The sequence below is a fragment of the Ochotona princeps genome, chromosome 22 (assembly GCF_030435755.1).
Source record: "Ochotona princeps isolate mOchPri1 chromosome 22, mOchPri1.hap1, whole genome shotgun sequence".
Taxonomy (NCBI): Eukaryota; Metazoa; Chordata; class Mammalia; order Lagomorpha; family Ochotonidae; genus Ochotona; species Ochotona princeps.
This window is the reverse complement of record NC_080853.1, coordinates 32,170,403-32,184,912: the sequence shown is the minus strand read 5'-3', so window position 1 is coordinate 32,184,912 and position 14,510 is coordinate 32,170,403. Positions and strand designations below refer to the sequence as shown.

General features: G+C 41.9%; 1 protein-coding gene across 2 annotated transcripts in view; it reads left to right on the top strand.

The window, feature by feature from the left end:
• PLCB4 (phospholipase C beta 4) overlaps positions 1 to 14,510 on the top strand; it is a 350,035-nt gene that overhangs the window by 228,308 nt on the left and 107,217 nt on the right. For both annotated transcript variants that reach the window (XM_058679484.1, XM_058679483.1), the window contains exons 4-6: positions 8,122 to 8,202; positions 8,974 to 9,033; positions 10,565 to 10,708. In XM_058679484.1, the coding sequence (XP_058535467.1) occupies positions 8,122 to 8,202; positions 8,974 to 9,033; positions 10,565 to 10,708 (285 nt within the window). The remainder of the gene's footprint in view (positions 1 to 8,121; positions 8,203 to 8,973; positions 9,034 to 10,564; positions 10,709 to 14,510) is intronic.

Below are 14,510 nucleotides of genomic sequence, written 5' to 3'. Positions count from 1 at the left end.
CAAGGGACATACATGCTCAGTCCCTTGCATGTTGTCAGGCTAAATTCCAGAGAAGGTCAAAGCCAGCTCTTCAGCAACATGCTTCCACTCTCCCAGGTCAGATCACTCTGCGCATTGAGGAGTTCTTCACTCGTGATGTAAGAGAAAAAAAGAAAAATTTATGAAAGAACGAGAAAGAAGACTGCTGCCATAATGACAGGAAGGGGTTCCATGGAAGGAAAGACCCATGAACTGGTGGAAATAGTATTGTTTATACACCATTTCAGGACAGTCACTCGGGCAGGGGAGGAAACACCTCATTCACAATGGGCACCAGTGAACCAAAGGACATCAGAAGGGAGGGACTGGCAGCTTCCTCCTCCCATTCTGATTATGCGAAGAGAGGGGAATTAATATGTTGTTTCTGTTCTTTGGTTCTCCTTCAGGGGAGAACATGCTCTTGGAAGGGTAAGAAATGGAGAGAAGCATTATCTTATATTTTAACAGGTAACTTCAACAGGGACCAAATACCCTAACAGTCCCATCTGACTCCTCACAGAAGGTCTTGATGACCATGCTTGGTAGAGCCACGCTAGCACATTTCCATCATCATGGAAAATCTACTGGACGGCATTGAGCTCATCATTGATCTGAATGAGATAGCATTGTGAAATGCCTTGTGTGTGAGCCTTAAATTAAATGGAAACTGTTTGTGTGTCATTTATGGCTAATTAAACATTCAGCATTTAACTTGTTTAAGGTACTTACACTCCATCAACCCTGATTCTTTGAGAGCTTTGTGAGGTAGGGGGTGTCAGTTTTCAGATAGTAAAAGTGGGCAAAGAGAAGGTTAATTAGCATGACAACTGAGGTTCTGCAGCTGATGCCTGCTGATGAGGAGTGATTGGGCAGAAGGCCACTGCTGCCAACCACTGGGGAGCACCATCTCCCTGGTGGGGCCTCTTCCTCAGAAAGCACAGCATTCGTGTTGGAGCACAGGAACCCCTGCTCCGTGTCACTCCTGTCGACATGGCACTCTACTGCTCCAGTTGCAAACACAGGGTAGCCCCTGAGCAAATGATCAGTAAAACAAACGGAATTAGAACTTTGATGAGCTAGTCCAAAACCGCCATCCCTCGCTGGTGCTAAGACTTGGCTACATCCTATTTTAGGATGCAAACTCCACAATATAAAGATACAGACATTTACAGTGAACTTGGGCAATGATGGTAGGAGAGAAGGGAGAAGAATAAGCACCAATTACGATTAAAATAAGATGACCTATTATCTGGATCTTCCTCCCGAATACTTTGGCTTCTATTCCCTGAAACTATTCAGTGTACTATTCTTTAAAAGAAAAGAGGGCGACAATCACTTAAGGGAACAACCTTCAGAATTTACAGAAGGGAAAAGTACATTGGATCTGTATCCATTTGAAACTAACTTGCATGATTTAAAGATAGATATTGAAATTGAATGGTGCTGAGACGGCATGTGTCAGGAGACACGTACTAAAGGTGACACATAGAGAATTCAAAATCTGCCCTGTCTCACCTCCCTCGTGTAGCTCTGTTGCGATTTTTTTCCTTAGAAGATTTTATTTTTTTTCCAACTGTTTGGTAATTGCAGAACCAACAGATTTCCTTGCACACCCTCCCCTGCTGTGCTGAGATGTGCAGGAGAATTATTTATTTATTTGTTTGTTTATTTATTTATTTATTTTTTAATTGGAAAGGCAGGTCTGCAGAGATGGAGAGACAGAGAGAAAGATCTTCCCGTCCATTGATTCACTCCCCAAGTGACTTCAGTGGCTGGAGTTGAACTGATCTGAAGCCAGGAGCCTCTTTCTGGCCTCCCACATAAGTGTAGGGTCCCAAGGCTTTGGGCCATCCTCGACTGTTTTCTCAGGCCACAAGCAGGGACCTGGAAGGGAAGGGGAGCAGCCAGGACACAAACTGGCATCCAGTTGGGATCTTGGTGGATGCAAGATGAGGATTTAGCCACTAAGCTATCGTGCCGGAGGTGCCGTGGAGCAGAATTTACCCCACAATGAGAACTAGGATGTTATTACCTTGATCTGATTGGGGAGCCCCAAGGTCTGGTCAGGAAGTGTTCACATGAAACTTACATTACTATGAAGGATGAAAGAATAGGGCTTATGTTCCTTTACAATGCTAGTGGAAAGTGGAGAGAAACTCTAATGGATTGTGCTTAGTTACTTGCCATAGATTGCCTCATATCCCTCCTGTTTGCTGTCTGATTATTCATGGAGAGTTTGAACAGGTTGGCACTGAAAAGCTGTAAGGCACAGTTGATGAGCTTATTGTAGGCTTTGTTGCGCAGTTATCTTTGTTGTCACTCTACATTATGTGGTTCCCTCGCACACCACCAATCTTCTCTGACCCCCCCAACCACCACTTGCCCATGGGAATTTCTGTCTTGGCAATTGCTCCTCCTAACAACTGCTATGTTTTCATCTTTAGAGTTCAATTAGGCTCCAGGTAAATATTTTTCCCTCTTTTTTTGCTTTTGTTGCAAGGAAGGCTGGAACAAAGCTGGAATCCTATTCTTTATTGTAATGCGATATTTATGCCTACCTTTATATCTTTGTCTTGCTCCTATCGTGTATTTTACTTGCTCAGATTTCATATTCTGCTTTGAGAATTTCTTTTTAGTGGCATCCAATCGATACTTCTGATCCAACAGTGATTTCTAAGAGGTACTTCAGAGCTTCCTCCAGCTTCTAAAATGACTTTATGTGGGTTAGAGAAAGGTACCCACCTGTGCCTCCAGGAAGACAGGCTCAAGGCAGTGCCCTTAACTTCTTATTGCTGCCCATGGTAGCTCTCCAAGGATTGAACATGCTGGGTTCTGGTCCATGTCTAATCACCTCAATTTGAGAGAATTCTTTTTTTTTTTAAATCTTTTTATATATTAACTTCCTTCAGAATGGTTTATTTGAAAGAAAAATATTTACTCATTCAGTTTTATTAATTCAGACATTAGTCTTAGGGTATGTTTGATGTGTGAGATGCTAGGAACATTAATGCAAACAAAGCTGTTTCAAGGACTGTGACCCCTTAGAGATTCCATCCTGCTGTGGCAGTCAGTAAGGAGTCTATAAACACGGGAGAAAAAAATTGCAGACTGATTGGTGCTAGCAAAGAAAGAACCAAATACTAATACTGAATAAAATGATGAATTAATGCGATCAGGGCAAGCCTGTTGGGACACGGCATAAGCAAGGCACATTATGGTTGTATGAAAAATAAAATTTTATGAAAAAAGTAAATATTTTAAAAATGATTTAAGAAATGATGGCAGACTCTGAGGACACACAGAGAATAAGGGGGAAAAAAAAAGAGCATTGTGCTCAAGGAAACCGAGGAAGTGAAAGTTCAGCCTCACAATAAATTTGATAACTATTCTTATTTATAGATGTACAAGGGTATTTCAGAGTTCATGGAAACTGGAATTACATGACAAGTTCATTTTTTTTGCAAAACGGTTTTTTTCCTGTAAGATTTATTTGTTTTTATTAGAAAGGCAGATCCTCAGAGAAAAGAGACAAAGATCTTCAACCACTAACTGGTTCACTTCCCAAATGGCCGCAATAGCCAGAGCAGCACTGATCCGAAGCCAGGAGCTTCTTCTAGGTCTACAACACAGGTGCAGGATCCCAAGGCTTTGGGCCGTCTTCGACTGCTTTCCTAGCAAGCTTTCTAAGCAGCAAGCTGGATGGGAAGCGGAGCAGCCAGGATGAGAATTGGCACCCATATGGGATTTGGGCACTTGCACACAGAGGATTAGCCAATTGAGCCATTACACAAGCCCTACAAAACAGTTTTAAAATTATTAAGGGTACCTCAGAAAGTTCATGGAAAGTATATATCATGAAATATATGTACATATATATGAGTTTTTAAATGCTTGGAACAAAATAGACTTTTATTTTTATTCTCTGTACATTTGTTGAAATATTCAACTATTCCATAGATCAGGCCTGGCGCAGTAGACTAGCGACTTGCACGCTCCCACATTCCATATGGGCACCAGTTCTAGTCTCTGCTGCCCTGCTTCCCATCCAGCTCCCTGCTTGTGGTCTGGGAAAGCAGTCTACGACAGTCCAGGGACTTGTAACCTTGTACCCACATGGGAACCCAGAAGTTTCCTGGCTCCTGGTTTCGGATTAGCTCAGCTCCGGCCATTGCAGCCACTTGGGAAGTGAACATGCAGAGGGAAGATCTCTCTGTCTCTCTTCCTCTATGTGGATTTGACTTTCCAATAAAAAAAAAATCTTTAAAAAAATATTCTATAGATCATTTCAAACCCTTATTTCAAAATGGGGTGCGTGCATATGATGATGGCAGCTGGTTTGTTGTGAGTCCACCCTATAAATACCATTTTAATATTTGAGCAATAGTCACCAGAATTCTTCATTACCATCAATATATTGCTTGGGTAGTATTCCAGGATGTGTCCATTCTTCTATCTTGATTAGTTGGTAATTGTCATTTCTTGATTACTAGCAGTGTCTGCCCCCAGTCTTCTGTGTAAAGTCTAATGCCTTTGTTTGATACGTAAGACTCTTGCAGTGACATAGTTCTTCCTTGTGGGTTCCATCTCATCTCCAACAACAACAAACTCTTTCCAAGTTGTCAGGCGGACCTACAGGTCCCAGGTCAGCTGTGTCTGCCCTGACCAGTGCTGCTCTGGTTATCCAACACGAAGATGTTGGACATCTTTTATAAATGGTTTAGCACTTAACATTGCCATTCAAAGGAGTAAAAAATGTCACATATTGACAGTTTTATATTGTGAGGAATTTGCTACCACAATTACAAATTGAAACAATACAGTATTGGCCAGCATTGTTGAATTTAACTCTGTGCTGTGTACTTTCCCATCACTGTCGTTAAATTCCCACAACAAACTCAAAAAGCAACAACAAAACCTTCAATTGAGTACGCCAGAATTCTTGGACCTGGGAAGTCTTTTTCTAGGAGAAGCCAAATATTAAATGGTAGGATGGGGCTTTGACTCCAGACACAGAAATCATGCTGTGCTGCCTCATTAGCCATACTCCTTACACTGTGCAGCACATGGCCGAGATGAAACTGAAATGTTGGAAACACAAACTGTCTGCCACACAAACTGAAGACTGCGTTTCTTCCACCTTCCCTTTCTGTCTTTGTATGATTAGCTCAGTTTCGTGGCACTGCATGTACTTCGGTGAATGTTGCTGCTTCTCTGAAATTTAGAGAAGTTTTGACCAGTGTAGCCACAAAGGATGTATCCTTAAAATCTTAATCCTGAGCCTGGCATGGTAATCTAATGGCTAAAGTCCTGTGTGCATGCACTAGGATCCCATATGGGCACCAGTTCTAATCCCGACAACCCCACTACCCTCCCAGCTCCCTGCCTGTGGCCTGGGAAAGCAGTTTAGGGCGGCACAAAGCCTTGGGACTCTGCACCCACATGGGAGACCCAGAAGAGGCACCTGACTCCTGGCTTCAGATTAGCACAGCTGCAGCCATTGCAGCCACTTGAGGAGTGAATCAACAGATGGAAGATCTTCCTCTCTGTCTGTCCTCCTCTCTTTATATCTGACTTTCCAGTAAACATCAAAAATAAAATAAACATCTAATAAAAAATCTTAATCCTATGATTGCCCTTTATTTCTTTTATTTTTATTTAATTTAAAAATTTTTTACTTTAGATGATGTTTACATAGTCAGGGTAGGGAAGATCTAGAGTTAGGGAGAAGTGGGTGTGATCATTGTTGCCAAGCTTTCTATCTCTTCTTCCCATTTCTTGGGGGAGAGGAGAGATAAGGAGATAGGCCATGCTCAGCCTCCCAACCATCCCAGTACCCAAAGGATGGGGAAAGGCCACCCGATATCAACCCAGAGTTACAACAGCGCATGTTCCAAAGGTTCTGTCCAGGTGGATGAGATACTTTCAGAATGCTGTCAATTTTGCCTATCTATCGATGAGAAATCCTTTCCAATGTCCCTTGACTGATACCATCAACCTTATAGTCTCCAATCACCCAGATATTTGTGGTCATTGTTTGGCTGAGGTGTTGTCCATATGTTCTGTTCTCCATTCTTTGCTATGATACCAAATGTCCTCTGCTGGCCCCAAAGAGCTACCATGTCCTCCATGTGCAACATATTCACCTTTGCAGAACTACGTCTTTTTTTTTTTTAAGATTTTATTTTTATCACAAAGTCAGATACACAGAGAGGAGAAGAGACAGAGAGAAAGATCTTCCATCCAATGATTCATTCCCCAAGTGATTGCAATGGCCGGTGCTGTGCCGATCCAAAGCCAGGAGCCAGAAACTTCCTCTGGGTCTGCCACGTGGGTCCAGGGTCCCAAGGCTTTGGGCCAGCCTCGACTGTTTTCCCAGGTCACAAGCAGCAAGCTGAATGGGAAGAGGAGCTGCCAGGATTAGAATCGGCGCCCATATGGGATCCCGGCATTCAAGGCCAGAATTTTAGCTGCTAGGCCATGCTGCTGGGCCATCAGCACTCCATCTTTACACTGTGGAGGACAAGTTCTCCTGAATGGGCTCATAGACCTGAGTCAGGTGACCTAGGCCATGTTGGGTACCCCATCCCCGGGGCTCACGGACCCAGCCCCCACCATACCAGTAGACTTGATGACCTGGAGACCCAGACCCCTCAAGGCCCCTCTCCCCTGGGGCTCATGGATCCAGCATCTACTGTACAGGCGGGCCCAAAGACATGGGCCAGGAGACCCAGGATGCACTGGACCTTCTCCCCCTCCCCTGGGGCTCACAGACCTGACACCCACTGCATAGGTGGGCCCTATGACCTGTTTATTCCTTTTAAATCTCTGCCTTAATCCATGGTTTCAGGCAGGTTCCTAATTGCTGATACTACAATGAGCTAGGAAGACAGGTTCCTTAGGTCCTGATGGGAATCAAAGATTAAAAGCATGGCTGCCAAGTCTGAGTGTAATGTAAACAGAATGCATAGGGCTTTTGGATTCATCTCCTAAACATCTTTTTTTTAATTTTTATGATACAATTCTATAGGGTCTTGGATTTCCCTACCCGCTTCCCAAATTCCCATCCCCCAAAAGATTTTCTCCAAATTGTTAAAATAATACAGTCCATAAGCAGTCATAAGTCTCTCAGCCTGTTATTTAAGTGTGTCCTAACATTGCCGTACAGACAATGCCAGACAGTCCAGGACCCTATCCAATAGTTTCATTGGGAGTTCATCTTTGGTTTGGAAGTAGAGATGCATCCAGGCATTTCTGAACATGGTGGTGCTCTCTTACTCAAGTCCAGGAACCTGTTGGACATGCAGTACAGCTGTTCTGATGCCCCGAATTTGGCTAACACTGCTTCCTGATTCAGACTTTTAGCTCTGTAGTGTTCACCATGCTTATACTGACAATGCCCAGAGTAGTGGTGCTCAAACTTTGGTTTGTAACAGAATTATTGGGAGAATTGTTACAACACAGATTTCAAGGCCTTATCCCTAAGCACCCTGACTCAGGCCCTCTGCGTGAGAGCCCTGGATTCTGCAATCCAGCCAATCTCCCCCGATGATCTGGATGCTGCTGCTTTAAGAACTACACTCTTGAATGGTTCAAAAAACTACCCGATATTTAACCAAACGAGGTTGAATAAAAAAGGCAAAGGTCTCAACAATTTTTTGGAGTAAATATCCGAATGCTAAATTTACAGTCAAAAGAATTCCTAGCAGCATGACTTTAAAAATATAGATTCCTAATTCTTTACATTCTGTGATATGCATACAATGATTTCTCTTATATAGAGAGAGACCAGTTGGTTGGAACTTGTCAAGCTTCTTTCTTCTAGAAACTCAAGGAAGATTTCTTCTCTCTGGTCTTCAGAACATGTAGCTTGCTCTTTCTTGAACCTGCTCTAGAAGACGATGTATATTAATCAGTCTTTCAATGCAAAAATAAATGCAGAGTTTTCCAAATGAAAACTTTCTGTTATACAGTAAGAAATATGGTTATTAGCATGAAGATGATAAAAGGGCAGTTTCTCATTTTTCGTAAGTTTAGAGGCGCAAAGAAATTCACGTTTTTATTCGATTCAAAACACGAAGACTACCATTTTTTATTTCCTCACAGGAATCTTTCGTGTTTGAACCCAACTGCCTTTTCAAAGTGGACGAATTTGGTTTCTTTCTGACCTGGAAGAGTGAAGGCAAGGTATGGGTGTGAGACGTTGGGCTATTTTTACTTTCTGCACTAAACCACTAACTTTCCCAACAAGTAGACCATGTGTCTCAGAGGGCATTGCTTCCATCATTATTCATTCGTTCAAGATTTTTAAAAACAAATTGCATGTGACAGGCTTTGGGGAATCAAGGACTTTACCTTCGCTCTGGTAGATTTGTGTCTAGGAGCCACAGTGAGCGTTATAAAAAGTTACCAACCACTGAGTGCTGGGAAACAGCACTTTCAGTTTTTACAACACTTAAACTGGAGGCTTTTGTTTTAACTTTTGGAAATAGAAAGATTCCCTAATAGAAGCAATATCAAACAGAAATCGAAAGTTGCATTTTCCTCTGACATAACCTGGAACTTAATTTGATACAGGGCACGATATAAACATTTAAGGAAAATTGGAGCTAAATTTATGAAAATCAGAATTGACATTATATAATAGTATTATTTCCACTTAACATATTATGTACCTATCTATACTAAATGACATACAGACATTAGTAGTATTGCATGCATAAAATACAGTATTTACAAACATTTTAAAAATAATTATTCAGAGTTGTGTTCAGATGTGTATTTGCAACAGAAAGCTTAGGATCTTGATTGTGTCTGATTATTGTAATAATTGTTTCGTGGTTTCACTCCTTCTTTGACCATATTTTGATTAGTTTTGCTTTTGTCATCAGACATGTTTGCATAGGTCTGGCAGAACAGAATTCAAGCTCATTAGTGTGTTGTATTTTCTCTCTTCAGGAAGGACAGGTTCTAGAATGCTCCCTCATCAACAGTATTCGGTCCGGAGCTGTACCAAAGGTAGGGTGATTGGGGTTTGCTGGATTGGAAATGGCTTCTGGAATACCGCTTACCCTATTGCTGCTGTCCAGTTAGGAGCAGACACTGTTCCTAATCCTCTCGGCTGTAACTGATTTGGATTGTGCTGTCTTTGGCTCTGTTAGAAATGTTATTAACCTTTGAAAACCAAGACTTATGCATGATATGACATTAAAATACATATACACACAGAGCAGCTTCCTGAATGCAAAAGTTAATTTGATAACACACCTCCATGTTTTTTTTCTTTTCTTTTTTCCGGTTGGTTGTTTTTGTTTGTTTAGGTTTTTTTGGTGGTTTGTTTCTCATCTGTGATTGATATGGAAATAGCTCAAGTAGTTTCAGGTCCTTGCACCTGAGGACAGACACTGGCAATTTGCCTTTCAGCAGAAGGAAAAAATATAACTTCACAGTGATTGATTTGTTTGGGAAGCTTTTGCACATTGGTGCTAGGAATTTGAAAGAGATTACCTTATGGAACATGCTAGTGCAAGATCTATTTATTTTTGCATAATAGTTCTGTAGGGCTTCACCTGTTCCAGACAAAACTATGTTCTTCCTGTTGATTTTATTTATGTTTTAAAAGATTTATTTTTTAATTTTTTTTATTGTAAAGTCAGATACACAGAGAGGAGGAGAGACAGAGAGGAAGATCTTCTGTTTGGTGATTCATTCCCCAAGTGGCCACAGTGGCCAGAGCTGAGCCAATCTGAAACCAGGAGCCAGGAGCTTCTTCCGGGTCTCCCACACTGGTGCAGGGTCCCAAGGCTTTGGGCTGTTCTCGACCGCTTTCCCAGGCCACAAGCAGGGAGCTGGGAGGGAAGCACGACTGATGGGATACAAACCAGCACCCATATAGAATTGCAGCATACGCAAAGTGAGGACTTTAGCCACTAGGCTACCTTGCTGGGCCCTTTATTTTATTTTTTAAAGTGCTCTTTTTTTATGTTAGTTACAATATATATGTGAACTGTAAGTTGGTGTTTCTTCCAAGTTCAAATGGGGAGCAAAAACACTGTTTTATTTGCCCATCAGGGTGAACTCCCATTGCCTCGATAGGCTGCCTTGGCTTCTAGAGATGTACATTTTCAAAAAGACATAATCTCATGTTTGAAAATAGTGTGTGGAAGCTGGTTATGTTAAGGTGCTGGCTATTCATGAAAACCTTATGTCTGTACTCTGGGGAGGGGTCTCAATCAGAGCCTCCCTAACCCATCGTCAAACTCCAGGTCCTACAATGACAACTCCCCAAAATCTAAACAAAGGCTCTCCCACGTGCTTTTCTAAATGTAAACTTTCATAATAATTTTCAGGGAATTTCAGATAAGATGTAGTGTTACACATCTTGCCTGTACATATTATAGAATCATGCTAGATATTTGGGCATTTAAAAATAGGGTGAAAATTGTTCGTATACATGTTTTCTATCAAAGGCAGGTTGTTTTTATGGTGTCTTATCCTCCCTGCTCTGTGTTCTAACATGGACTTTTCTACTTGGATTCTTTCTGTCTAGGATCCCAAAATCCTGGCTGCTCTTGAAGCTGTTGGAAAATCAGAAAGTGATTTGGAAGGCCGGATAGTTTGTGTCTGCAGTGGGACGGATCTAGTGAACATTAGTTTCACGTATATGGTGGCTGAAAATCCAGAAGTGACTAAGGTAGCCCCCAATTAGCTCGCCTTACTCCTTTATGTGTGCATGTAATGTGAGGAATTTTGTTATGTGTATAGTCATATATCACTTTCCAACAGGAATGCATTCTGAAAATTACATCATTGAGTGATTGTCTGAATATCATCAAATGTATTTACACAAACCTAGATGTTCTAGGTTAGGCACTCAATATAGCCATGGAGTAGGCTAATAGTCCTTTTTGCCATGTCATAAGATATTATATTTTTGGTCAGTTTGTCACAAAGATTGATGAAAGGATATAACCATTTTTTAATTAAATCATACATAACTGAAATACCCTAATTGGAGGCTTATATACGTGTCCAGTGGTTGGCTGGCCTTTTTTTTTTTTAAAGATTTATTCATTTTATTACAGCCAGATATACACAGAGGAGGAGAGACAGAGAGGAAGATCTTCCGTCCGATGATTCACTCCTCAAGTGAGCCGCAACGGGCCGATGCGCGCCGATCCGATGCCGGGAACCTGGAACCTCTTCCGGTTCTCCCACGCGGGTGCAGTGTCCCAAAGCATTGGGCCGTCCTCAACTGCTTTCCCAGGCCACAAGCAGGGAGCTGGATGGGAAGTGGAGCTGCCGGGATTAGAACCGGCGCCCATATGGGATCCCGGGGCTTTCAAGGCGAGGACTTTAGCCGCTAGACCACGCCGCCAGGCCCTGGCTGGCCTTTTAATATTAAATATGAAAAGCTTTTTGTTTTTAAAGTACATGTGTATTGGTTGAGTTCTGTGTCCTTTTGGCTCAGTCATTCCTCACCCCTAAATACGTTATTCCAGATACCCACTTTGGTTCAGGATGGTCGTGGGGCAGAGTGCAGCTCAGTGTAACAGCTTACAGTTATTTGAGTTCTTTCCCCAATGCAGTTTTTTTTTTGTTTACAATTTGTCCTTAAAATAATCTTTCCAAAATATTCACTTTCCAAAATAACTACCTGCTTTCTTTTCCCAAAATGATTTCATTGGCTTATGTAATCATTCATTAAAACAGATATAAACACTTTTGGAAACAAACATACGTCATTCATGGTAGGCTGGCAAAGAACAGTGTATATACTACAGTTGGAAAGTAACTTCCTAAATTCTGAATTCCCTGAGAGGTCAATTTTGTTTTTTGCTCATCTCATTTTGATACCTCTCCATCCCTGTAACCAGATAGCACAGCACGGCTGCAGGAAACAGTGTGCAGAGAAAAGATGTGTAGTGACCAGAAAACGGAAGGGCTAGATTGTCTCTTCTTTCATAACCAGGTTTCTTGTGAGAACTATCTTTGGAGGGCATCACATCCTCTTCTGTGCCCAGCTGGCACCATCATTGGCTAAAGCTTCCACACTTAGCACCATCGGTAAATGGCTTTGGCTAGGAAACATCTACATGAATTGGGAAACCAAATATTGTTCAGTGCATAGCACGTAGGAACCCTAGATGAGTCTTGGCATGGCCAGTGAATGAGAGGTATATGTTATGAGACTTTGGAGTAAAGGACTTGCTTATGAATATTCCATGAGCTTCTTGGGACCCTTCAAGCATTAATCCATGCAAAGGGCCACCTTTACTTGAGTGCACACCGCATAGATAACTAACTTTCACGTGGAGGAAATTCCTGACTTGAGCCATGTCACCTTTGCTGAGGGTCTCTGAGTTTTTTCTTTTATCATTTTAAGCATTTATTGTAAGAGTCAGTACAACTGTAGGTTAAATATGAGGTTTTCAGAGTTGAGGTTCACATCAATTATAGGCTGTTGTCTAGGGAGTGTGACTTGGACAACTTGATCGTGCTTTTTCCGATAAAAGATGACAGCATCGTGCAAGGCATCTTTCATACGTCAGCTTCTATTTCTTCCGCTTCCCTCTCATAAGCACGCTTTGCCACTCTCTGTTGCAAAGGTTGAAGCTGAATCCGATATGCTTTCTCCCTTTGCTACCCAGAAGAGTCTCTTCTTAATTCCCAAACCTCAACTTGCGCCTTCTGCCTGCCATTCTTACAGCTGACCTGGCTCTGTGCTGCTAAGTCAATCAGTGCCTCCTTTGTCTCACCTTTTCCAGTTCCTTAAGCAACTCCCGTAGCCCCACCAGAGTCACTATCAGGGCTTCAGTCAAGGTCGGTCTCTCCCTTTGCTCTGCAAAAGGCTTCTGTCTGGGGTCTTTGCTTTGACCCTGGCCTTCTGACCCATTTACCACATGAGCAGCAGCAGGGAACTGTTTCAGATGTAATTCAGAGCATTTCCCTTCCTAGCCTGGAACCCTCTAGGGCCCTGCAGAATACTGTGCTCACTCCCAGCAGGCCCTCTTCTGCCTTCCTTCCTCTTTGGAACTTTGTGTTTCCTCCTGTTCCTGGAACACACTTTCTCCCAGAAACATGTAGAAATTTCTCCCCCATGTTGCCGACGTCTCTGTTGGAACCTCCCTTTAGCAGGGGCTGCTCGCTCCCTCCAGTGTTAGGCTGTCCAGTTGGCCACTTGATGGTGAGGGGCAGCAACTTGAACTACAGGATACCACATTGCTCAACTATGATGTTCAGTACCTTAGGTACGTTAAACGCCTTTTCCAGCTTTGTGATATTTTCAATTAATGATGGGTTTAGTAGGTTTTAACTCCACCAAAAATCAAGGAGCACCTGCACAATACATACCTAGGATAAAGCTTAATGAATAAATTAGGCACAGTTGATAGCAACTCATAGTAAAATACAATGATTATGATAATATAGTATAATAAAATTGCCAACATCACTACTCTTGCAACTTGTGCCATTGTCAAATAGTGTTTACCTGAATCTGAGCACTGCAGTACCACGACAGTTAATCTGATAACTAAGGAACTGGTAAGTAAGCAACAGGTGGATAGTGTATTCAGCGTGCACCCTCTGGAGAAATGCAAAATTCCCATCCCAGACAGGATGGAGTGGGACAACGTGAGATTTTTATCATACAAATCAGAACAGGATGCAATTAAAACCTATGAATTGTTCCTGGAATTTTCCATTTAATACTTTTGGATGGAGAGGTTAATTTCAGAGAACTGAAATAGTGCAAAAGATGAGCCCTGTATATGGGGATCCTATCATGTAATCCTTAATACCATAACATGAATATTGTGTTATTTTGACTGTTAAGGAAAATGAAGAAGATGACCTTTTGACAACAGGGCCAAGCTGATGTGACTCTGTGATAGCTGGAAAGGATGAGAAAAATCTGGGATCCCATGGCGTTATTTTTAGAGTCACTTTTCAGGATGTAACAGGGCTACTGCTGCCATGAATCCGTGACAGGATGAGAGCGTTCGACCCTGGTGTCTTGGCCTCCTTCCAATTTGGATCATCGTATCATGCTTACCTAAATCCTTCCTGTCGTTCCAGTTAGAGAATTTAGCTTTCATTTCCTCTACTCAAAGTATCTCTGTTAAAAAAAAAATTGCTAACAAATTGCTGCCCCTTTTAGCTCCAAATTCAGTGTGCTGTTCAGTAATAGGTAAATCCAATAAGTTTGAGTAGCTTAAAGCACTTCAGAATAAAGCAGCCATGTGAAGAAGGCATTTTCTCATTTTTTTCTCTCCAAACTGTAATAAAGTCATTCTTTCTCCCGACTCATTCTCATCTCTTTGTTCATTGTCTCACATAAGCTATACACATAATTGAACACGGAGCATTAAAACAGCTCTAGTTTCTCTCATCTATTTTTTTTTCTCCCAGAGAATGAACCTAGCTGGGAAGGATTTTAGACTCCAGCACACAGAAGGAAGTTGGCTTGTGTTTCATTGAGTCACAGCTGGTTC